Here is a 23251-nt window from a genome sequence, read left to right as displayed (position 1 = left end):
AAACACGCAGCAATGTCCCAATCCATCTTTTATTTCCTCGTTTCCTTAACATCCCCGATGACGACCACCTGCATTCGGTCCCGATCCCAGAACCCAGCCTCGTCCGCTTCGATCCGGGCATTGGCTTCTTCGGTCAGCAAGGCGCCGTAAAACTTGGCGAATGCAGCTTCATCCTCGAAGACCATCAACACAACGACATCATAATGCCTCTCATCGACGTTGCCCGCCAGCAAGACCGGCTTATCGTCCACTCCTTCGTGTCGCGTGTACCACCTTGTGTGCGAGAGGGGCATTGCGTCGCCGCAAATCTCCTCCACCATGCGCATGTGCTGTTCGTAGCGCGTCTTGAATTGTTCGTGCGTGATGCCGAGTTTGCGCGCCGCGAAAACCATCACATTGTAGGTCATTTTGGCTATGTGATCGCAAGTATCGAGGTCCGTTGGCGAGGTGAATGGGCCAAGAATGAGGAATTGCAAAGCGCACTACTTGCCAGGTGATCAGATGGGCAATAAGTACTTTGCGATACGTTGACGCTAGGTCAGTGTTGTTATTGTTATTTGTTGTCGCTGTCGTTGAATTCTGGATCAAGTATGATTATATGGAGACAGTTGAGATTTAGCTGCGGTGGTGACTTGACAGACATCCACTGCTCAGAATCCCCAGATCCCAATTCTATGGATTGGGTGGCGGCTTTATACACCTCAACACCGTCGTCGCGTTCAATCCATGCAGCCGGTAACTCAGGAGGCTTCTCACAGCTTCCCGAACCTTCATGACCTTTCTACGTGAGCTTCCTTCCACTCAGACCGTAAGCCGCCGCCTGTACACTGTAAGCACATCAGTAAGCAAATAGTCGTACAGCATTCACGAATACGAAGTAAACGGGAATTCTTAGGCACACTAATTCAGCTACTGTAGTGCTTATATAATTAAGTACGACAACATCAGCTTCAACGACGGGAGCCAGAAGTTAGAACAGCACTGGCCTACTTATCCCGACTGCGAGAAGACGCACGATACACGACACATGCAAAACGTAATTAGTAATCCGGCAGTCGTCGCATCAAATCCATAATTCATGGGAATGGAGCCTTTATTCGCAAGGGATACTTGTCTGGGAAGTGATCCGTGGGAAGCAAGTCAATGTCAGCTGCCGTGGGTCGGGCATTTTTGCCGGCAATTATCCCAGACCCCGCGTGGCTAAATCCTGGAGCCGACATCTGCAGCTCATGCGTAGCCTGTAGGTAGAAATGCTGTGGTGGCCAAAGAGGTCCAAGATAGGCAGCGATGCATTTGCCTCTAGCCTTGTTCGTCTCGGAGCCGGCTTGTACGGAGTAGTGCCGTATCGATAAGGCACTGATCTTCCCCGTACATTTTGATATCGAGCCCGTAAAAGTGGAGTCATGACATAAGTTCTCATACCTGCAAGCAGTCCATTTTTCTACGGTTAAACGAGGTCTCGGCGGGCCAGGGTACATACAGCTACATCATATCAATATCATTTCATCGTTCCGTTATATCCATTCTATGCTCCTAGTTTAGAAAAAGCCTTTAAAGCCTCCTCCTAAAGCTGCTACTCGATTATAAGTTCATAGAACTCTTCAACTAGAAATACTTAAGGAGGCGCGCTGATAGTGGAATTGATACAAAGTAACTATATGTACCTAGTCCCGTTAAGACCTTGTTTGTCGTAGAAAAATGGGCCGTTTGTAAGTAAGAGAACATGCTCCATCAAAATATACGGGCGCGGTAATCTTCCCCATCTTCATCAAGACCCCCACACGCGGGGCACTAGCGTACCCCGTACCCCGCGGTGGGGTTCCCAGCACATGGTTGGCCATTGACGTCACAGGGCCCGGACATTGGCTGTCGACGAATTTACCCGTACCGCGCCCAACAGCCTCGGGAAACGCGGACCTGTGTCCCGATAGGCACAGCAAAAAAGCTTAAGCTCCGGTAAATCAGACTTGCAACGGGAATACCTGGTCAGGATCCTGGGGTAGACAAGGGCTCTGTGTATAAATAGACTGAGCTTGGTGCCTGGGTCCCAGAAACTCGTTGTATATAGCAAGCGCGATCTTTCAAGTCAGCTATAGTAACCCTGCGCCTCAAGCTTAGCCTGGGAATATCAGCGTCAAAGCGAAATCATCCAAGATGTGGACTACCTTTGCCCTTGCCCCACTGGCCCTGATCGGGGCCGTGATGGCCCAGGTCCCCACGGTGCGTCCTAAATCTCTCGTGCCTTCTTCTCCAGCTGACCGGGGAAGCAAAACAGACCTACTACGTGGACCAGTCCCTTCCGGGTCACACCATCTTCCGCCCTCAGAACATGGGCGACTTTGACCGCATCCCTGTTGTCGTTTGGGGTAATGGCGCCTGCAGTGCCGACCCCGTGGGCGGCCACGGCCCCTTCCTCCAGGAGCTCGCGGCCTGGGGCATCCTCGTCCTCGCCTCCGGCACCCCCGGCGGCCACGGCAGCACCTCTCCCCAGATGATGACCGCGGCCATTGACTGGGCCGTCCAGAACGCCGGCCACGGCCAATGGGCCAACATTGACAGCTCCCAGATCGCTGCGGCCGGCATGAGCTGCGGTGGAACCGAGGCCTATGTCCAGAACCGCGACCCCCGCGTTACCGCATTCGGCATCTTCAACTCGGGCACCCTGGACCCGGGTCAAACTGACGCTACGCTGGATCCTATCAACGTCCCCATCTTCTTCTTCCTCGGCGGACCTAGCGATATCGCCTACCAGAACGTAAGTCTTTCGCGGTCTTTTGGATCTTGATTTTCCAAACCTGTGGGGATGTAGAGAGCACAGAAAAGGGCATGGGCTAACGAAGAACCCAGGGCATGCGCGACTACCATGCTGTCAACCCCGGCGTGCCGACCTGGGTGGGCAACGTCAATGTCGGACACGGAGGTACCTACCACGACCACCGCGGCGGAATCTTCGGCAGGGCTGCCCAGCACTTCTTCCGCTGGGTTCTTCGCGGCGAGGAGGACGCGGCTGGTTACTTCCGCAACGGTGGCGCCGAGGCGGATGGCTGGTACACCGAGAGCAAGGACCTTCAATGTTGGTAACGTGTAAACCTCTTGTTTGTTCAATGTTCGTTCCTGTCGTGGCCGTTATACCGCACGCCATATGTTGGAACGTCTAGGCCAGGCCCGCCAGGTCTAAGTCTCTGGGTCTCGGCCTCTACTATACCCATTGAAGACACTGTTTCCAAACTAATGACCCAAAAGACGGGTCATTCCATCTCGATGCCCCGTACCTCCTACAGTAACATCTTCCCAAACTCGCCAAAGAGTTTATTACTTCGTGCACCTCGTGTGGCGACTGATTTAAGGCTGGGCAGTTCTCGTCTGTAGGTATGTGGCCATAGCGAGCCCGTGTTCCGTACGTGTTGTGTTCCCCGAAGCCGTAGGCCTAGGTATCCATTCCCCTGTCAGTCTGCTCGAGGATCCTCGATCGACAGGTACATTATAGCACAGCATACTATACGACAACAACTCGGCGGCAGCAAAGACGCATGCACTCCGGCCCATAATGCAATTTTGACAAGTTGAACTACAGTAACTTGACACAAACGTTGAGCCGATGTACTTATCCACGCACACTTATAACGTGATCTTGTAAGTACATCGGCTCGACAGTTTTGTCTCGTCACTGTAACTCCATGTCATTTGTCAACACACGCTAATTCGGACGTGGGGTGGTCTTCCGGAAGTCACGTGTCGGAACGAGTAGAGGACCGGCCCGAGCATGTGGGACCCGGTCCGAGTTCCATCTTCCCCCTCTCGGAGGGCCCGGGACAACCACACAAGGCGGGCCCGCTGGTCCCGGGTTCGTCGATCACAACATTAAAACTATTACAGAGCAACACAACTGACCAAATCAATGATTAAATGCCTTTTATGAAAACAACCACATTCTATATCACGCTGTATTTGGATGCAGTCGTTTAGTCTCGTATAAGCTGATTGGCATTGCGACAGTTGGCCTATACTATATGAGTACTACATGTACATGCAAGCTCAAACAAATATTGCGCAAGGCAAGTCAGGTGCCAGAAGCTGAGACACCACATGTAGAGAACTATGCCTTATAGCGGAGGCCCCAGCCGTGGCCGTCTTGGGTGAGTCTCGAAGCCCCCACCTCCCCCACGAGCCACGGGGCTCGAAAGCTGTCCTGGGCAACAGCCCCCAGCTTTATCCGCAAGGCGACGGCTCACTTGAGGAACAGGTGGAAGCAGTTGATGGGGCCTACATGGGCACATCCGACTGCGAGCGATATAATCAGTGATGGGATTCTCTCAGGCGACATCGCCCGTGCAGGGTATTTGTCGTGGCACGGGGTGATGTGACAAAAGACGGCAGAGCATAAGGGGGAAAACTTACTCCCCTCACCACCGATGGTACCCATATACCGACCGCACCAGTCACCATTGGCCCAGCGGCTGACGTCGAGCTGCTCCGAGTTGCGAAGATCTCGGTGATAAATACCGATAGAGTAGAAGTTCATGTCGTCCCAGTGGTGTAAACCATACTGGGCGTTGTCCCAGTAGGCTGCGACGCCCTGGCCTATGTACCGGTTAGAACATCTGCTCTGCTAGCCGCGGCGAATACCAGCCCTGCGTCGCAAAGTCCTTCACGAGAGAGCATCGTCCAGAGAAAGTAAATTCACTTACAATGATCCATGGTCCACATGCCAACGCCAATGTTTGCCCAAAACTGGCGCTTCTCAGCACGGGCCTTCTGCTCCTCGGGGACGTTGTTCCAGTCAATGTCGATCTGAGCACGGATCCAAGCCCAGGCCTTGGATCCAGGCTCGGCGAGGACCTTGTCGCCCTCTCTGACGCCGTCGTCGGGGATCTCGCCAAAGATGTCGACGCCGAGGGCGGTGGCGTTGACGAACGACTCAATTTCGCCCAAGGCGGTTCTCTCGACCGTGAAGGTGATGCCCGCTTCGGGTCCGGCGACAGGCGCGACAGGGCCGGCTTGGGCCATGGCCAGGAGGCCGAGGCCAGCGATCAAAGAAGTGGGCGAGAGGTGCATTGTGGGAAGAACTAAGAGTTCGAAGCGGGAAAGTGAAAGGATGGAAAGTGTCTGAAGCACGCTGAGAAAGGCTGTTAAGAACGGTTGTTGTGTTCTGGTCTGAATGATTCAGGTTTGGGGAAGCGAGGGCGATGACCCTTCCTTTTATAGTTGATGCCTCGATCTTATTGACGAACAGTTTGCACACAAGTCCTGGATTGCATGTGCAAACAGAGATGAGACCGCCGTTCTTCCGACTTGAACCCACAACCAATGAAGGCCTGGAGTGTGTCTCGGAGACTCGGACAACGTGTCTATCATGTGCACTGCCAGTTGAGTGGTGCTTTCTCACCGACAGGGCAGATGACATAGAGGAAGTGTGCTTGGGTGAGGCCTATACAACGCATCAATATTACCGTATCGATGCAAGAGAGTCGGGGGTGATGGGATGATGACCGGCTCCAGCGACTGCAGCCTCCTGGAAGCCGAGACTGGGCCCGATATTCACGATGCCTCAGCAAAATCATATGTTGTAGTTGGCCTGAAGGGGCCAGGGCCCGTCATATTACCGTGTGATCTGACATGCATCAAGGAAGGCTGGGCTGCTGCGTTTCGGTATGGTGGACTTACTAAGTCGATGATAACCAGTATGCGTCGATGCGATCAATACCTATCCACGACCCCTGGAATCTTGGATCTCCCGCACCATACCATGCATGCGTGCCGGGCAGATAAAATAAACTTGAACATTGCCCGGGACACGTGATCCCATCCACCATGATCTCAGTCAGCACACTCCCACGGAGAAGGTCAAAGGTGTATTTTGTCTCGACTTTCAAATTTGAGGCCGGAGCGATGCTCCTAGACCTTAATGGACTCGAAGTTGAGCTGCACGACGCTTACGCCCCGGGCCGCAGGCTGCAGCCGCGCGCGCAGCGCCACCCTGCAGGAAACAGGGGTCATTTTTGCCCCAACGGGCAACGGCTTTCAGCCCAGAGTCTCGCCGGTATGGCTTATTCATGCTGACACGAAGAATCTACCGTTGCCGAGACAGGTTCTGCAGTGAGGAGTAGTATACCCACCCCGATTCATATGCCAGGGCCTTACCAAAGTCGGCCAGAAAGTGCTTGCCTACTCGCTCTGGGCAACTACGGATTGGGTGAGCTTTATCGGCATGTAAGACGAGATATTACGCCAAGTCGCGGTAGATGGGCGGGCCAGGGGTAGAAACGGTCGTGTGATGTTCGTAATTTCTTACAAAGACGACAGGAACCAGGCCACATTGTCAGTCGTATACCTATATACCGCTGTATATTGGATGGCTGGACGAGACGAGTAGGAAGACTGTGTAGAGGCCTGAAGAAGTCGAGCGATAGAGCGGACTAACCAAAGTAAGCCGGTGAATAGGGGGTAGGCCGTGGACGTAAATACGACGGTGCCAGAGCCCAGGTCTTGATGACTGTGTTGACAGTTGAACGTCTCATCTCGTGTGTTTTTTCTCGTATATGGCAAAGAACAGTTTGCATATGAACGGCTAGGTATGTGCGTGTTGATTTGTCGTATGTCCAGTCCTTTGGACGTGCAGTCAAGTCAACCCACCATGTCCGCATTAACCATCTATTATGGAGAATAACCCTCAGTATAAGAGTTCATTGGTATCAATTATATAGCCTACCATAGACCTGGCTAGGGTCAGCTTGGCCAACAACCCTAGGCCAAGCGCAGTCCATGCCGATGCACATATCCCAAGCCACCGTATATAACCCGTGCCCGTGCCCCTTTTATTTTCATTATTAAGATATCGTGCCGCATACCTCGACGACTGACAACTGGTCAGCTTCCGTCAACTTAGAAGACAGTTCCCTTGGTCTGTGTCCCCCTCTCCTTCTCCAACTTGACAACGTTCACATTCCGCCAAATAAAGACGCAGAGGAAGATGGCGGGCATGAAGCAGGCACCAGCGATGGCCATCCTCCTCTGCACATCGGCGTAGGCGCCGACGATGGCGTCGCGAATGGGGTCGCCGTCTTGGAACGACATTTGCAGGACCATGTCGCCGTAAATCTCGGCAAAGCGGTCCTTGGCGGTCTCGGGGAGCAGCTCGAGGAGCTTCTGCGGGATGATGTTGTTCCAGAGGGCACCGGCGACGGCGACGCCGATGGAGGCGCCGATGCCGCCGAACATGCCCCAGAGGGCGATGGCGGTGGCGATCTGCTGGTGAGGTACGGCGGCCATGACGCCGAGCTGGGCGCAGGTGGCGAAGAGGGCGGAGCCGATGCCGTTTAGGAGCTGGCACATGACGAGGAGGCCGACGTGGTGGTGGGGCTGGCGGAAGTGGATCAGGAGGCCGGTTCCGAGGGCCATGAAGGGGACGCCGGCCAGGCCGGTCCACTTGTAGTCTCCGGTGAAGCTGATGAGACTGGGGGCAGTGTTAGACTCATGGTGCGCATGCGATGTTGGGGCGGTGATTCGAACTTACATTCCGATGAAGGGGCTGATGAAGGACGACATGAGGGAGAAGCTGTTGAGGATATAGCCGGCATGGGTGATGGATTGTCTGTGGACGACTTGGAGATAGGAGAAGTAGTAGGTATCCCAGATGCTGTCAGGGGTTAGCAATTGTTTGGGATTTCTTTTTTTTGTTTGCTTTTTTCGCGCGTGCTTCTTCCTTTCTTCTTTGGGTACTCACAAGATGGAAATGAACATGAGGCCGTAGACGAGACAGGCGCCAATGATGGTCCGGTCCTTGAGGTACTCGAAGGGCATGAACTGGACGGGAGCCCACCACCTCTCCCAGGCGACGAACAGGATGAGCGACAAAACTCCCATGATGATCATGACGATCATGCCGGGGTCGGCCCAGCCCTTTGCCTGGAGAGGGGCAAGACTGAAGGGGAGGAGGATGAGGGCGAAACCGCCGGAGACGAGAATGATGCCGAGAACTGGGGGCAGTCAGCACAAGGTGGCAAGGTGACACAAAGCAGGGCTAATTTTGCCATGTTGAAAAGAAAGGGGTGCTTACGGTCAAACTGCACGACGTAGTAGTAGATGGACTGCCACCACGTGCGGCCCGAGGGCTTCTTCTCAATAGCGCCGGCCTGGTAGGCCTTGCGCTGGTACAGGAACATGACCAGGGCGGCGGGCAAGCACACGCCGACGAGGATGATGCCAAAGGCGCCGAACGCCCAGCGAAAGTGCGACTCCTCGTAGAACAGCTGGGCGAGGGCGGGGCCGGCAAAGCTGGAGGCGATGGTCGGGGTGCCGTTGAGGGTGAGGATGAGCATGCGGTTGCGCAGGCTGGTCATGTCGGCGAGCATGACGTCGATGACGTAGAGCAGGCCGAGGTGGCCGACCCAGTAGAAGGTGTGGGCGGCGGCGTAGGTCTCGACGTTTTGGCAGAGGGCCTTCATGAGCATGCCGATGGCGACGAGGCCCATCATGCACAGGAAGCCCTCGATGCGGCCCCAGACGTCGATGATTTTGGCGATGGTCAGGGAGGAGCAGCCGCCGAGGAGGGAGGAGACGATGCTGACGGTGCCGAGGAGGCCGTGGCGGGAGAATTCCGAGGTGACGTAGGCGTCGAGGTTGGCTTGGGTGCCGACGATGAGCATGTCGACGACGGCGACGATGTAGAAGCTGGAAGGAACGTCGGTTAGTGGTTGCAACGAGGCATTGGTTGGATTGTTATGTGTCCATGTGCACTTACAGGACAAACATGAGAAAGAGAGTCTTCCTGTTCCATGTCTTGGTGACGGCTTCGACCTTTTTCACACCATCCTGCTTGAAGGAGCTGCCGCCGTCCGAATCTTGGCCCGCATCCTTGTCGACGACCTGGATAGCATCTGTCGCGCTGATGTTGTTCTTCTCCGGGTCGAATACGGTTGTGTTGGGTGTCGCGTCTGCAAAGTGCATGTTATCCTGGGTTGTGGCCTCCGGCACCAAATGGGCGGGGTGTTGAAGCGTCATGGTTGAAGCGCAAACCACGAGCGAGGGAATTTGTGTCAGACGCAGGGAGGGAGAATGAAAGAGGGGAAGGTCAAGGAAGGGGGGAAGAGGACGAGTTTAAGAAATTGGGGGCGGAAAGGGTGGGAAAGAAGAAGCGAAGATCGACGCTCCGATGACCTCGGGAAGCGTCTGGGCCAAATATATACCGCACTGCATATTCCAAGGGTATGGCTCCCTTATGTTTCTTTTCCCGAGGCACTGCCCAATGTTTTCTCGCAAGGACGACGGTGAGGGAAAAATCCGCCGATGTCGCCTGGCCGAGCCAGCTTACCCTGGCAGCTTGGGCAGAGCTTTCTCAACCATTGGGTCTTATCAGATGATCAGATTGCGGATTTGATCTGATAAGATCCATTCGTCTACCCAATGTCCAATCATAGCGTTCCGTGGGTGGACCGGGTGGGGGTTGATTGGGTTGGGGCAGAAGCTCTTGGGCCGCCGACAAGGGACAGGGGAGGTCGAGGAGAGTAGATGGAACGTCCCACGGCTAAACCTGCGTCTTGGTCTGGAATGGTGTGATCAAGCCCGCCTTGGCCTGCCGTAGTTGTCTGGACTGAACAGGGGTGGAAAAAAGAAGAGCGAAAAATCAGCAGCCTCCACCGCCATGACGGCAAGTTCCCTCGGGCCAAGGACTGATGCTGCTCTATGTATGGCTGTTGCCGGTATTGAATGTAACTGTTGGTGCTTTCACAGCCCTAGAGGCTCGGCTGAGGGTGAGTGGAACGCACATGCATGGTGCTAATAAATTCTGCAGCCCCGTGTCGCCGTCACATGGCTATAGCGTTCACTACTGTTTTGTGCAAGTCTACCGACGAGATACCCACGCGGTTGTCCATTTTATCTGTCATTGTTGTGGCTGACCAGTAGCCGATGCTGGCGACAGAGTGAGGTGATGGAAGAATGATTCAAAGGTGCAGTTCTCGTCTTCATACAGGTGCATCTCACATTATTCGCTCGTCGACGGAGAGCCGATACCGGCCAATGCGTGGCTTGACTGTACATACGTTGTATATGTGCTGTTGCGACGTCCAAGAGAAGGACCCAGGAAGATGCACGAGTACGTTGTATGCAGCGATCCCTACGTATCCATTCGTCCTCGACTCCCCAGTACCATCCTAGCTTCGGGACGTTCGATCACGACGCGCTCTGCCCATGCATCGACCGCTCGTCATTCAATTTACCACGTCTCCACGGCGCTAGGAGGATTAGAATGAATGGTGGGAATACTGATACCACAACCATGCACGAGTGGTGCGTCGGTCGAGAGGCCTGGCAGTCCATGCGGCCCTTGCCGAGTCCAGGCTTTGCAGTTGATCGATTTTACCCAACTTGGAGATCCGAGTTTACTCGCTGGCTCCCAGGTCGGAATTTTGTATGGGATACCTAGTTTTACCCTTCCGATATGGTCCGACTTTGCTGTGATTCTGATCCGGGTTTTTTTTTTTTTTTTTTTTTTTCCTAATAAAACGCAAATTGTGCTCTCCCTGACCTTTGCTCTCCCTGACCTTTTCCCCCACCGCCTTGTCAATAGCGCCAGCAACACACGTACTAGCAGGTCGCATGGGACTTGCCGGGGTGCACCGAGATGTGTCTAGTTTTATCGCGTGGGGCGGCTTTATTGCTCCAAGCATGCCGGAACTTGAAGCTACTGCTGTGACCATGTGGGCATACCTGGGTTGGATTTAACAGAACTTTCTTGTCCGCACCATGCATGCGGATTACAAGGGGAAACCAAACATTCGGGTAGGCAAGGTTAGACAGTAACGGGTCTCGGTCAAGGTCGGTGAGAAGTGAAGCTATCGTGGTCGGTGAGCCTGTTCACCGAATGCCCAGTTGACTAAGTGACTAAACATAAGTGAAGAGTAGGTAACGCGTATAGGTGGCTAAGAAACTACTCGTCATTAATGTTTACCCACTATAGTTGACTAGTTAGAAAAAAAATGAACCGTACTTCGTAAGCGCTTCTCTGGCCTGACTCGTTAGGTCATCTCACGTGTTTACAAAGTACTTTGTAAAAACATCCTAGGTAGTATAATTAATGCCTTTGTAGGCTGTCGGACGGAAGATGTCTATTTATAATTAAGCTCTGCCTCTCTTTTTCCTCGACTGTCCGTCATCTTTCGTATCTCTTGTACGCTACTCCGGGACTTCCCCCGAAGCCATAATGTGAAGTGTCTTGGTTCTCGTGAGACACGGAAAATACGTTACTAGGAGCCTTGCTACGTCCATACTCTGCTACGAAGTACGTTGGAGGCAGACTGACGCTCGAATGCCCTGTCGCGTGGGTTTAATAAAAAAAAAAAAAAAAGAAAACAAAATGGAAAAAAAAAAAAAAAAAAAGCCAAGCCAGACGTTACATGTAAATAGTGATTTTTATTTTATTTTATTTTCAACATCTTCCGCGAATTTCTTTATATGCTGCTCGTCCGGGTGTCATTATAACAAGGCCATTCGGCCTATTTAAATTGTTCGACGTGAATAAAAATAAATAAAATAAATATTACCATCTCACTTTGCGACCAGACCCGTGAAAAGTGCCGGTCTTGATACGAGTGGACTGCTGGCCTATTACCGCTATTCCCAGATCATGACCGAATGGACACGGCAAGGCGAGTCTCCAGCACGCCCACCAAGGAATCGAGTCGACTCAAATGACCTCTTGGCCGAATATGACTGGACGAAATACAATCCAGGCCCTGGACCCACGATCGTCCCCGATTTCCCAAAACATCATCGTTCGTTCCGTTCCTTGTCCACGGCTCAGTCTCGAACAACATCAAAGTAACGAACAGTGAAATTTCAATTGACGACCACCAAAGAGCGCTTGGACCAAAGTCGGGTATCCTCTATCCTTACGGGGTTCATCTCTTGTTCCCCCAGCCTTTTTTAGCTCAAGGATTCCGCCCATCATGGTCGCCAAGTCCCAGGGCGAAGGGCCCCTCATCATCGGGGTCGACGTTGGAGGTGAGGCAAACGACCTCCTCTCCTGTCAAGTTCTTATACTACATATTGCTTTCCTTTATTTTTGATTTCGGGAACCTGCAGAGCCACCTGGGCTGCACGTCCTCCTGTCGCCCTCATTTCAATCTCTTCAACCGTCAATCGTCTTCTCACCAACTCCCTCAATCCTCATGCACACGTGCAGTCATCGTTAACCTCCACAGGCACAAACACCGATGCCGTCCTCCTCGACCTCTCCCTCCCAGGACCCTCCGCCGTCCTCTCGTCCCAGAAATCCCCCTCCACGCCCGACGTCACCCTCGGCCTGCAATCCTCCCTCCTCTCCCTCCTCTCCCGGCCCTTCGCCCCCGCCCCGTCCGCCATCAGCGCCCTCGCCATCGGCACCACCCACTTCCTCAACGCCATCCTCCAACGCGACGCCTCCCGCCTCTCCCGCGTCGCCGTCCTCCGCCTCGGCTCCCACGGCTTCCTCCAAGGCGCCCTCCCCTTCGCCGACTGGCCCGCCCCGCTCCGCCGCATCATCGAGGGCCACTCCGCCGTGCTAAACGGCGGCGTCAACATCGACGGCCGCCTCGTCGACCACCTCGACGACGCCGCCATCCGCCGCCAGGCCCGCGACGTCCACGCCCGCCGCATCCGCTGCGTCGTCATCGTCGGCATGGGTTCCCCCGCCGACCGCTCCCACGACCAGGAATCCCGCGCCCGCGACATCTTCCTCGCCGAGCTGCGCCGCATCAGCCCGGGCTACGCACTCACCACCGACGTCGTCCTGTCCCACACCGTCGCCGGCTCGGGCCTGCTGGCCCGCGAGAACGCCGCCATCCTCAACGCCTCCATCTTGCCCTTTGCCCGTCGCACCCTGCACGACCTGACCCGCGCCACCCGCGAAATCGGCTTCCGGTGCCCGCTGTACTTTACCTCCAATGCCGGCCACCTCCTCCCGTTTTCCGAGGCCGCCGCTTTCCCCGTCCGCATCTTTTCCTCGGGCCCTACCAACTCGATGCGCGGCGCTGCTTTCCTCGTTCGGGACGCTCTCGAGGCCCGGCAAGCCGGAAGCGGAGGGAACCGCGTCATCGTCGTTGATGTGGGCGGCACGACGTCCGATGCGGGCGCCTTGCTTCCCAACGGGTATCCGCGCCTCAGCAGGACGTATAGCGACCTGGGCGGCGTCAAAGTCAATTTGGACATGCCGTCTGTAGAGAGCGTCGCGCTCGGCGGCGGCTCCATCGTTCACACCCAAGCAGACGGTCCCGACGCGGTACCAACAAATGCGACGGGAGGAAAGGGTCCCCGAGTCACCGTCGGTCCCAACAGCGTGGGACATTCGCTCATGACCAAGGCCCTCTGCTTCGGAGGCGTCATCACCACCGCCACCGATATCGCCGTCGCATCCTCGTCCCTCCGGGCGCAAGACGACAACCCTGCGCACCCCGTCTCGGTCGGGAATCCCGCCTTGGTTTCCCTCCCGCCCGAGGTGGTCACTTCCGCGACGGCCAGGATCCAACGCACCATCGAGTCCCTCATCGACAGCATCAAGCTCTCGCCCGACCCATGCACGGTCGTCCTCGTCGGCGGCGGCGCCATCCTCCTCTCCCCCGACACCCCTCTGGGCGGCGTCGACCGCATCATCCGCCCGCAGCACGCCGGCGTCGCCAACGCCGTCGGCGCCGCCCTCGCCAAGATCTACGGCACAGCCGAGGCCATGGTCGACGCCGACGACGTACAGGCCGGCATCGCCCAGGTGACCAAGCAGGCCACCTGGGACGCCGTGTCGAAGGGCGGCGTGGAGGGGAAGGCGACGGTGCTGAGCGAGACGGTGGAATGGGTCCCGTACATCGACGGCAAGAAGCTCGTCCGCGTCGAAGTCGCCTGCCCGGCCGACCACGCGGCCGTCTACGAAGGAATGTTGGAGGCCGACCGTAACGTAGACAGCCTCGCCTTTGAGTTTGGAGGTTCTGCAGAATCGCCCCTCGAGCCGGATACCCAGGACGACGATGCGCACGAACCGGGTCTTCGTTCTTTGGGTGAAGTGGACGGCGTCGACGTGGCGACGTATCGTCCCCAGGTCCTCTCGGGAGAGTGGGTTCTCTCTGCGGTGGACCTCAAATTTCTCGAGATTGGCTGCTACATCCTGGGCTGCGGCGGCGGCGGGTCGCCGTACGCATCGTATCTTCACCTGTTGGAACTTCTCCGCCAGGGCGAGCGCATCACAATAACCCGTCCTGAGGACCTGCGCGACGATGACGTCCTCCCGCCCGTGGCGGCCATCGGCACCCCGGCCGTCGGACTCGAACGGATCGCTTCCAACGCAGTCTTTCATGCCTTGGAGAGGTTACGAGAAGAAGTGGGAGGCGTGGAATACACCCATATCCTGGCCACGGAAATTGGCGGCATGAATGGGCTGGGGACTTTGATCTGGGGTGCTCAGCGGTACTGCGGGTTGTCTATTGTTGACGGAGATTTAATGGGTGAGCCGTGCTTTTTCTCAGTCCTATGCGAGCCACTGTTTCTGACGAGGAACGGAGAACAGGTCGGGCATTCCCCAACTTCGAAATGGTATCACAGTACGTCTCGGCCGAATCGGTAAACGAACTCCTCCCCGTGGCCATCTGCAGCGGCGACGGAAGGGACGCCATCGTTCCAGCAGGCCAAGTGGATGAGGCTGCCGCAAGCAAGGAAATACGGAAAATCTGCGCCGAGTATGGGTATGGCAGCGTCGGATCATCTCCTGCATGCTTCATGTTCTCAGTCTAACCTGGATACTCTCTAGTTTCGCCGCCGGGGCTGTCGGCACCCCGCTGTCGGGCCGCAAGATGCGCGAAGCCGGTATCCCCAACAGTTTCTCCCTCGCATGGCGCCTCGGCCGCGCCGTCCGGAGATGCCAACTCAACTCCACGCTCGGCACGGTCACGGATGCCCTGATCGAGGCAGCTGGGGGTGGCAAGTCGGCACGCACTGTTTTCACGGGCAAGATTCGCGGGGTGAAGACCAGGATCACCGACACGGGACACTCTCTTGGTGAAGTGGTCGTTCGGAGATTGGCCGAGGACGAGGTGGAAGACGAGGGGGTTGGAGGAAAGAGTCAAGACGACTGGGCTGAAGTGCGCGTGCCGTTTATGAACGAGAATCTGGCCATTGTTGGGAAGAGCGCAGAGGGAGAGGAACAGGTGAGTTTCCTTTTCCTTTTTTTTTTTTTTTTTTTTTTTTTTTTTTTTTTCACTCTGATCTTCCATCGCATCTCATGCTGACGACGGCGACGACGGCGACGCGACGACGGCTAGGTGCTGGCTACCGTTCCCGACTTGATCATCCTCCTAGACGCTTCGTCAGGCGAGGCCATCGGTGTCCAGGAATATAGGTATGGCGTCAAGGTCATCATCCTCATCATGGCCCCGCATCCTGTCTGGACATCAAAGCGCGGACTCGAGATTGCAGGGCCGAGCGCCTTTGGACTCCCTTACGACTATGTCCGTGGCCTCGAATACTCAAAGCCGAAAAGCGTGCTGGATGAATATGGATCCAATGGGTCATGAGTTGGAATGACTGAATGATAGACCTTATGCATAGCACCGACTAATGTGAAGAAAAGTTATGATCGGACGAGACGGTATGTTTGCTCACTTGCAGATCGATAGACCAAGTTCTTTCCGGCCTATTGATCGTCTGCAGGGCTTCCAGGGATAGGAAGCTGGATCACTGGCTGTCCCTTGCCATGAGCCATCGGTGTGAAGGTGTCAGTAAATGTCAGTGAATCTCGGTGACCTGGGCAAAGTATTGCATTAGTTTCACGGTCTCTCCAGTCTGCAGATTGTATCTTCTTGCAAGTGATGGTGGTCGTAGAGTGTTTGAGTATTCCAATGTAGTTGTAGAAGAAAAGAATAAAGATTATAATATTCCGATTAATTACTCGGCAATAGTGACTCTCGTACTGTATCCCGTACAGTGTGACACGTTGCGGAAAGGCACTTGGACACTGTGGATCCCACGGAGTAAAGGAGAAACCCACGGAGAATTTCGGCTACGCTCGGAATAACGGAAATATGTTAGTCCGCCCAGTCCCCGCAGCAATCAATCTGAGACTTCCAACCATCCACTAGACGACGCCCAACCAAAGAACCTATGCAAATCAAACAACGAGCCCATGGCAAACAGAAACTCCGCTCGTACCACACCTGGCATCGTTATGTGGACTTGCCGCTTGCCGCTTCCCGCTTTCCGCTTTCCGCCTGCCGATTCCCGCTTCCCGCTTCCCGCCAGCCCACTAGGCCCAACTGTTTCTCGTCTCAGACGGGGATAGGACGGTCCATCGAAGAAGGGGAGGCCGCGGATGAGCAAGCGAGCCAAGGCCAGCTGATGTGTGCCAGGGCAGACACGGGACACTTCCGGCTCGGTACCGTCGGCTCCATGGCCCCTTGACCGGCCTCCTTGGGTTATCGGTTATCGTCCTCGGTGCTACCAAAGGGACACGCACCTCTTCTCGCGCCACACGGCTCGCACAAAGCCGAACCCCGCCCACACCGCTCTCACACTCGCTTCGTCCCATCGATGGCAGGTGGCGGTGGTGGAGGAGGAGGGGGCAGCGGCGGTGGACGAGAGGGTGGCGCCAACGGCAGGCTGTTGACGCTGGCCTGTGACAGTTGCCGAAGACGCAAGGTCAAGTGTGACGCCCAGACACCCGAATGCGGTAGCTGCCGCTCATCCAAGATCCCTTGCAAGTATGAGCTGCCACGGAGAAAACGAGGGCCCAAGCCCCGTGGCCGGGACCGGGACTCTTCCGCCAACAGGTCCGGCTCCGCCCATGACTCGGCCGACTTGGACCAGTTCACTCCACCCACTGGTGCCGCGCCATACCCGTCGTCGGCCAGGTCGATGAGTGCGATGAGTGATTCCATCAACAATTCCCCTTCGCCTGTCGATGGTCGTACCACTCACGCCCCGGCCGCTGCACCGCAAGCCTTGGACACCGCCGCTGCCACCACAACCACCACCACAACCGTCGCCGTCTTTCATCCCGGCCCGCTCTTACCTGCCGCCGACCACCATCACCATCTCTTCCAGCAACATCCTGCCGTTCCCCCACCACCGCACCAGCATACCCTTGGCGATAGCTCGTGGATCACCCCCAGCGTCCAGGGCGGGGACTCGGACGTCCCCTCCTTCGATAGCCGGCCTCTCTCGCCCCTCGAAATCCAAGAGACCTTGATCGCTGCCGTCGAACGCTTCGGCACCTCCGTCGAGCACATTGCCCAACGCTCCATCGAGGCCTATATCGAGCGGCACTTTTGCATCGTCCCAGTCTTCCACGTGGGAAACCTGCGAGCGTCCGTCTCGCTCCTCACCCATCCTTTCAGTTCCGCTGCGGTCGAGAGCCCCGCGGCTACCACGACCTCGTCGTCCTCCCAGTACGGCGCCCCCTCGGCGTCAACCTTCCCCTGGGAGGAACTCCGCACCTTCACCCTCCTCACCTCCCTCTGCGCCTTCCAGTGCATCATGTCGTCCGTCGCCCCCCAGGACTGCGACGAGGCGGCCATCTCCCGGTGCTTCTTGAGCGCCTCCCGCGCCATGCTGGCCCATTTCGAGGACCGCGACATCAGCTACCCCAACTCGAGCTCCCTCATCATCCGCATCATGCAGTCCATCACCTTCCACTGCATCGGGAAGACCCGCATGTCCATGTACCTCCTCAACACGGCCTACTCCATGACCCTGGCCATGCGTCTCTACAACGAGTCTTCCCTGCAGGGCCTCGACCCCATCGAGGCCCAGATCCGCCGAAACTGCTTCTGGTCGCTCTTCGCCTCGGACAAGTCCGCCTCCATCCTCAACAACATGCCGTCGGCCATCCAGGAGCTGTGCCTCGACCGCCCCATCACCCTCGCCTTCGAGGGCCCGGACGAGCCCAACCTCCTGGACGGGTCGTCCCACCCCACCGTCCGGCCGTTTGAGCGCCAGCTCCTCGCCGGCTTTTACATGTGCAACCAGATGTGGGCCGCCGGCTCGGACATTCTGATCGACATGCGCATCCTGGGCCGCATGTACACCAAGGCCCTCCCCGGCGCCGCCGACGCGCCCATGCACCCGGACCATCCCCTGGACGCCCCCTCGTCGTCCGTCATGCGGTCGTACATGGCCTTCTGCGGCATGCTCGACGCCCTGCCGCCCTGGCTGCGCGATCCCGACTCGCACACCGTCACCGACCCGGACGACATGGACGGGTCCGTCTCGGCCGCTGCGACCGGGTGGCAGCGCCACGGATTCTGGGTGCAGAGGGCGAACCTGCTCGTCACCTTCCACTGCCTCCGCCTCGTGATACTGAGGCGGGCCGCGCAGTTGGGTCTGTGCCATCTGCTGGGCTTCACCAATGACGAGTCGATGCTGTCGCTCCACCGGACCGAGATTGCAAGCGACATGGTGGCGGCCGCCACGAGCGTACCTTTCGAAGCTCTGCACACCAACAGCGAGCCTTGCGTATGCGTCTCAATCCTTTTGTTTTTTTCGATTAATTGTTGCTAATCGCCTCGTCTAGGTCGAGAAATTGCGCCAAGCCGGGATGGATCTGCTCGAGATCGCCCACAAGAGTAGTGAAGCCATTGCGGCCCGGGCCAGGGCCATTTTGGCCGATTTACTCGACGTCATCTCCAAACTTAATTCGCGAGTCTCGGATGAGTTGGGCGGTGACCTCATGGGTTGATCCGACGGCTCGTTCTCGTCTTTTTTATTTTATTTTATTTTATTAGCTCCTCTTCGGAATATTAATCCGCGGACTTTTAGACCCACTCACCACGTGGCCGCCACCGACCTCCAACGGCGAATCTCAACCCATGTACGGCGCACGACAACTCTGTGGCCACCGGAGATATATGGAGCCATATTTTCAGGTGAAAAACGCCGGGCGCTTAGATGCTGGACGGCCTCCCGCCCGGCTTATTATCTCTCCCATGTCCCGTCTCACGTTGGCTTCGACGGTTGACAGCACGAGGATGCACACGACCAGAGGTTGAAGATGGGATCGGTTACTGAATATGAAAATCCCATCATCCCGGGCTTCGCCCCGGATCCTTCAGTCGTCTTCGTCGAAGGGACCTATTTCCTTGCAACATCATCTTTCCACGTCTTTCCCGGTTTGCCCATATACGCATCCAAGGACTTGAAGAAATGGACTCACATTGGTAAGTGGCGCCGTCATGTACTCCGTCCTACTGTCCTGTTACAGCAAAATCGTCTTTTGACTAACATGCTCGACAGGAAACGCCCTCAACCGGCACTCGCAGCTCAAACTCAGAGGCGCCGCGACGCTCCACATGCCGCTGGACACGGGCTTCTCCATGGTCGCATCCATGGGAATCGTCGCGCCGACCTTGCGATACCACAAGGGCACCTTCTACATCGTCACCACCAACGCGGTTGTGGACGAAGAGGATCCGGACAAGATAGCGACGGAGAACTTCTTCATCCGCACCAACGACATATGGAGCAACGAATGGAGCGACCCCGTCTACTTTGACTTCCATGGCATCGACACGAGCCTCTTCTTCGATGACGATGACCGCGCCTACATCCAAGGCTGCTGGATGATTCGCCGCGACCGCCAGCCCACGTGTACGATCAAACAGTTTGAGATGGACATGGACACGGGGAAACCCCTCTCCGAAACGAAGGAGATCTGGCCCGGCTATGCCAAGTACGATACGGAGGGTCCACATATTTACAAGGTCGGCGGTTGGTATTACCTCTTGGCGGCCGAGGGCGGCACCTTCGAACACCACATGCTCAGCATCGCCCGGTCACGAGATATCTGGGGCCCCTACGAGACGTGGGAGGGCAATCCCATCATGACGGCCGACGGGAAGGACGAATATATTCAAAACATTGGACACGGCGAACTGTTCCAGGACGCGGAAGGACGGTGGTGGGCTGCGGTTCTGGGCGTGCGGAAGCAGGCCGACGGCACGCACGGACTTGGCCGCGAATCCTTCTTGGCGCCGGTCGACTGGCCCGAAGGGGGGTGGCCGACGGTGCAGCAACCGCGGATGAAATTTACGAGGGAAACCGTGCCGCCGTCGCTGACCGCCGGTGCCGATGGGTCGGGGATGGCGCCGCCGCCCTTGGTCGAGGACCTGTACATTCGTGACCACGACGCAAGCAAGTACCGCTATGCCGACGAGGGCAAGACACTGCTGTCCCTCCTCCCGAGCCGGACCGACCTCTCTTCACCTGCTGAGACGAGCACGTTCCTCGGACGACGGCAACGGTTCCTCGACGGCGAGGCGACGGTACGCGTCGAACTCGCCGGCATGGCGGGAGTTGAAAAGAAAGTCACAGCAGGCCTGGCGCTGTACAAGGACCCCGTCCGGTTCGGTTCTGTGGCGTTCGATTTCGCCTCCAAGGCGCTGGTCTACGAGGTGCGGAATTCGTCCATCGGGCTACGGGGGACCGTCACCCGCGTGATCCCCCAGAAGCTGAAAGGGCTGGATCTACGGATCAAGGCGACCCCTCTGCGGTACGGCTTCGAAGCCAGGCTGGAGTATGAAGAGCCAAAACTGGGAAACGAAAAGGGCTGGATAGAGATGGGATCCATGGAGGCCAAGGCGTTGGATTCTCGGGATTTCACTGGGCCGGTATTGGGGGTGTTTGCGCATGCCGGGGATGAGGAGGGTGAGGGCGTTGAGGTCACGTTTCGGGATTTCGAGTTGCGAGCCAAAGAGCATGTGCACGATTAGCGAGTTTGCAGCGTATGTTTTGTATCTGAGTTCGTTGCGGCGGTGGAGGAAAGCCTGGGGAGAATATAAGGTGATTCTCTTCCTAACTATCCCGGTCTCAACTGCCCTCATGTAGCTTCCTCAACGATGGCATCCACTTAAGAGACGACCATTCTTTCCTATATGACGAAGAGGACGCTTTGGGTTGCTCCGGTTGTTCTGGCGACACCTGGCGGGGCTTGGGCGATGAGGCTATACGGGCCCAAGTATTCTTCATCTCTGTTTTTACACGGGACCTAAAACGCCGCCCCGTATCCTTTGTTCTCGTGGTCACTTTGCTCTTGGGCTTGATGTCGGTGCTCGAACCACGGGTTGCCTCGGTCGGTTTGCTTTTGGTTGCCTTGGGTTCCACGTCCTCAGCTGCCCTACTCTCCTCAACATCAGCCGTCGTGGGCTCCCCATCCCCAGTAGCTAGTGGATTGCTCTCGAGTGCGTCGTGATTGGCTTGCTAAGCATTCCGCTGGTCTTCACTCGGTGGCGTATCTTCACTCGGTTCACTCGGTGGCGTGCCTTCACGGCTCTCCTGCCTTGATTCCGGACGGCCAAGGAAGAAGATATCTCGCGGCTCCATCAATGCCACGCGAGGTGGGTCCGGATCGAGTTGATCAACGACCTCAGCCGCGCCCGAAATCGCAGCTATCTGACTCGCCAGCCAATTCGCCTGGATAAGGAGTTGCATCTTCTCCAGGTCCTTAGTCTTCACCGTGAGTGTCACAATACGCCCTGACTCGATAAGATGCCCATTCTCGTCCCTTACTGTCGCGCCTTTGGTGGAGATTAAGCTGGGTGGACGGTGCGAATTGCGTAAGGACTTCTTAACAGACTGGACCACTTCCTCCTGGCCGAGGTCCAGCACCATGCGACAATCTAGCTCCTCGCCCTCGGGCCGGATGAGGTAATCTTGCAAAGAATCGTACATGCTCTCGGGAAGCCAATGCCACTCCACATGGAAGGCTGAGTACTCCTTTGGTTCCTCCTCCTCATCCGTGACTTTCCTCTTGCCAGCCGTTTTGCTTTGGACCGGGTCGACTTTCCAATGTGTCGCATTAACCAACTTGAAGCCGAAGAAGACTTTGGACCAGAAGCGATGGATCATGGGGTTCAGGGCAATCCTGTTGAATTCTTGGTCGGAGTGCGCCATCTCACCGGAATCGGGAGCCAAGAGTCCGGTCAGCTCGCGGCGTAAAGTCGGGCTGAAAAGGAGCGCGACACCCGAAAGAGTCCTTCGTAATGAATTGCGACGTGTGGTTCTAGCGGTGGAAGCGAAAGGCCAGATGTGGCACATATCAGGCTCTACACTCTTGCTGACGACGCAAAGTCCGCCGTCTCGCTGCCGGGCCTGAAGTAAGTTATGCTATTAGCATAATACATTGCCACCGGTAAGACGATATGGTTAACAACAATAACGTACACGATCTGCTGCGGTTCTGTTACGAGCGACTGACCCATCGACACGAAGTCTGGGCTGGTACGTCGGATCCTTTTTCTCATGAACCCCCCCGTCGTCATCCTGGGTATCGTCATTGCCGCTGCCATTAGTGCCGTGATCGTAGCTGATGGTAACTTTCTTCCTTTTAGGACGAGTGCTAGTGCGCGAGGCACTGCCCAGAGTCATGGACGAGCGAGGAAGCTGATCTACCTGAGCTGGATCAATCGAAGGAAAATTCATGTCCCCAAGAACTGGGACCACTTCTTTAGTGTCGCCACGTTGGATGCCTACCTCGGGGGCCGTACTATTAGCTTATATAACTAGAAAAATGAAGAGAGTATTATAATCATCACCGATACCATCGTCTCTTTCTCTCCTTTTCAGTCCAAGAAACAAAAGGAAAGGACAGAGGACGACACGTAGCGACAAAGGCGACAATCGCGAAGGGGATACGTACATTTAGCTACAAAGCTTTCAACGTTTTGGATATCGTAATAAAACCCTATAGGACTGCTGATGGGGTCCGTGATTATGGTTCGCAGGTTCTCGAGGTCGGCGCAGAGAAACGTGCTGAATTGAATCAGATTAAGCCGGAAAGACAAGAGCGTATTCGAATCTTTAAAGTCCGAGCTTTCGGCACGGATAGTGTCCTGGAATTGTTTCGCCAGCTCGATCCGTTCGTCCAGCTCGTCTAGATTTGGCCAGGAAGCAGGTTGGTTGTGAACGACCCTGGCGCGATGGTAGTTACGCCCAGCATCAAAAGCCGCACGTGTCGTTTGAGACGAATTGAAAAAGTCAATAACTTCACCAAGGTACTGCTGGCGCTCGTCCTGGGAAAGAGCGGTGACCATGATGGCGGGAGGCGGCTACCAGTTGAAGGCCAGGGAGAGATGTCCCTTACAAGATATGGGTAGGTAGGTAAGAGTAGTGAGAAATATTTTTTGGCAGGACGTTGCTCAATACCCAAGGTATATAGGACGAAGAGATGGACAAAAAAAGGAGGTAGGAAAGAAGGAAGAAGGAAGAAAACTACGAAGTACGTGTCCAAAGGCCCAACATAAAGCAA

The 23251-nt window shown here is 56.0% G+C and overlaps 9 protein-coding genes across 9 annotated transcripts; 4 read left to right on the top strand and 5 right to left on the bottom strand.

The window, feature by feature from the left end:
• Window positions 1-29: 29 nt before the first annotated feature.
• Window positions 30-465, bottom strand: ACRALDRAFT_1083472 (uncharacterized protein; the record flags this gene model as incomplete). Its single annotated transcript, XM_071019454.1, has 1 exon — window positions 30-465. Exon 1 carries the CDS (start codon window positions 405-407, stop codon window positions 30-32), a length of 378 nt encoding a protein of 125 aa, XP_070871970.1. The 5' UTR covers window positions 408-465.
• A 611-nt stretch (window positions 466-1076) lies between these two features.
• ACRALDRAFT_213265 (uncharacterized protein) lies at window positions 1077-1491 on the bottom strand (the record flags this gene model as incomplete). The annotated part of the gene is made up of 3 exons (XM_071024045.1): window positions 1077-1324; window positions 1358-1422; window positions 1487-1491. The coding sequence occupies 3 exons, from the start codon at window positions 1489-1491 to the stop codon at window positions 1077-1079; spliced, it is 318 nt and encodes a 105-aa protein (XP_070871969.1).
• Window positions 1492-2069: 578 nt separating this feature from the next.
• Window positions 2070-3495, top strand: ACRALDRAFT_1083471 (uncharacterized protein). The gene is made up of 3 exons (XM_071019453.1): window positions 2070-2220; window positions 2276-2755; window positions 2848-3495. Exons 1-3 carry the CDS (start codon window positions 2155-2157, stop codon window positions 3079-3081), a joined length of 780 nt encoding a protein of 259 aa, XP_070871968.1. The 5' UTR covers window positions 2070-2154; the 3' UTR covers window positions 3082-3495.
• A 733-nt stretch (window positions 3496-4228) lies between these two features.
• On the bottom strand, window positions 4229-5055 carry ACRALDRAFT_1072726 (uncharacterized protein; the record flags this gene model as incomplete). Its single annotated transcript, XM_071018015.1, has 3 exons — window positions 4229-4281; window positions 4399-4581; window positions 4689-5055. The coding sequence occupies 3 exons, from the start codon at window positions 5053-5055 to the stop codon at window positions 4229-4231; spliced, it is 603 nt and encodes a 200-aa protein (XP_070871967.1).
• Window positions 5056-6478: 1423 nt separating this feature from the next.
• ACRALDRAFT_1065920 (uncharacterized protein) lies at window positions 6479-9171 on the bottom strand. The gene is made up of 5 exons (XM_071017248.1): window positions 8741-9171; window positions 8057-8670; window positions 7724-7976; window positions 7514-7636; window positions 6479-7453 (listed from the first exon to the last, which is right to left on the bottom strand). The coding sequence occupies exons 1-5, from the start codon at window positions 8998-9000 to the stop codon at window positions 6883-6885; spliced, it is 1821 nt and encodes a 606-aa protein (XP_070871966.1). The 5' UTR covers window positions 9001-9171; the 3' UTR covers window positions 6479-6882.
• Window positions 9172-11841: 2670 nt separating this feature from the next.
• Window positions 11842-15755, top strand: ACRALDRAFT_2055338 (uncharacterized protein). Its single transcript, XM_071021738.1, has 5 exons — window positions 11842-12000; window positions 12201-14465; window positions 14528-14702; window positions 14768-15164; window positions 15279-15755. The coding sequence occupies exons 1-5, from the start codon at window positions 11946-11948 to the stop codon at window positions 15528-15530; spliced, it is 3144 nt and encodes a 1047-aa protein (XP_070871965.1). The 5' UTR covers window positions 11842-11945; the 3' UTR covers window positions 15531-15755.
• A 787-nt stretch (window positions 15756-16542) lies between these two features.
• On the top strand, window positions 16543-18688 carry ACRALDRAFT_2030042 (uncharacterized protein; the record flags this gene model as incomplete). The annotated part of the gene is made up of 2 exons (XM_071020635.1): window positions 16543-18465; window positions 18524-18688. 2 exons carry the CDS (start codon window positions 16543-16545, stop codon window positions 18686-18688), a joined length of 2088 nt encoding a protein of 695 aa, XP_070871964.1.
• On the top strand, window positions 18526-20866 carry ACRALDRAFT_1077988 (glycoside hydrolase family 43 protein). Its single transcript, XM_071018716.1, has 2 exons — window positions 18526-19166; window positions 19243-20866. Exons 1-2 carry the CDS (start codon window positions 19001-19003, stop codon window positions 20715-20717), a joined length of 1641 nt encoding a protein of 546 aa, XP_070871963.1. The 5' UTR covers window positions 18526-19000; the 3' UTR covers window positions 20718-20866.
• Window positions 20867-21204: 338 nt separating this feature from the next.
• ACRALDRAFT_1072723 (uncharacterized protein) lies at window positions 21205-23036 on the bottom strand (the record flags this gene model as incomplete). Its single annotated transcript, XM_071018014.1, has 3 exons — window positions 21205-22095; window positions 22168-22472; window positions 22643-23036. 3 exons carry the CDS (start codon window positions 23034-23036, stop codon window positions 21205-21207), a joined length of 1590 nt encoding a protein of 529 aa, XP_070871962.1.
• Between the last annotated feature and the right edge of the window lie 215 nt (window positions 23037-23251).

The sequence above is a fragment of the Sodiomyces alcalophilus genome (genome assembly GCF_042370955.1).
Source record: "Sodiomyces alcalophilus JCM 7366 unplaced genomic scaffold ACRALscaffold_8, whole genome shotgun sequence".
Lineage (NCBI taxonomy): Eukaryota > Fungi > Ascomycota > Sordariomycetes > Glomerellales > Plectosphaerellaceae > Sodiomyces > Sodiomyces alcalophilus.
The sequence above is the reverse complement of the archived record's forward strand: the minus strand, read 5'-3'. Positions and strand labels throughout refer to the sequence as shown.

Bases quoted from the DNA above. Each gene is read 5' to 3' on its own strand.
- ACRALDRAFT_1065920 (XM_071017248.1), bottom strand. From the start codon at position 9,000: ATGACGCTTCAACACCCCGCCCATTTGGTGCCGGAGGCCACAACCCAG. The intron at 8,671-8,740 runs GTAAGTGCACAT...CGTTCCTTCCAG, and splicing joins CTCTTTCTCATGTTTGTCCT to CTTCTACATCGTCGCCGTCG. The intron at 7,637-7,723 runs GTGAGTACCCAA...AACCCCTGACAG, and splicing joins CTCATGTTCATTTCCATCTT to CATCTGGGATACCTACTACT.
- ACRALDRAFT_2055338 (XM_071021738.1), top strand. From the start codon at position 11,946: ATGGTCGCCAAGTCCCAGGGCGAAGGGCCCCTCATCATCGGGGTCGAC. The intron at 14,466-14,527 runs GTGAGCCGTGCT...AACGGAGAACAG, and splicing joins TGTTGACGGAGATTTAATGG to GTCGGGCATTCCCCAACTTC. The intron at 14,703-14,767 runs GTATGGCAGCGT...GATACTCTCTAG, and splicing joins AAAATCTGCGCCGAGTATGG to TTTCGCCGCCGGGGCTGTCG.
- ACRALDRAFT_1083471 (XM_071019453.1), top strand. From the start codon at position 2,155: ATGTGGACTACCTTTGCCCTTGCCCCACTGGCCCTGATCGGGGCCGTG. The intron at 2,221-2,275 runs GTGCGTCCTAAA...GAAGCAAAACAG, and splicing joins TGATGGCCCAGGTCCCCACG to ACCTACTACGTGGACCAGTC. The intron at 2,756-2,847 runs GTAAGTCTTTCG...CGAAGAACCCAG, and splicing joins GCGATATCGCCTACCAGAAC to GGCATGCGCGACTACCATGC.
- ACRALDRAFT_1077988 (XM_071018716.1), top strand. From the start codon at position 19,001: ATGGGATCGGTTACTGAATATGAAAATCCCATCATCCCGGGCTTCGCC. The intron at 19,167-19,242 runs GTAAGTGGCGCC...CATGCTCGACAG, and splicing joins GAAGAAATGGACTCACATTG to GAAACGCCCTCAACCGGCAC.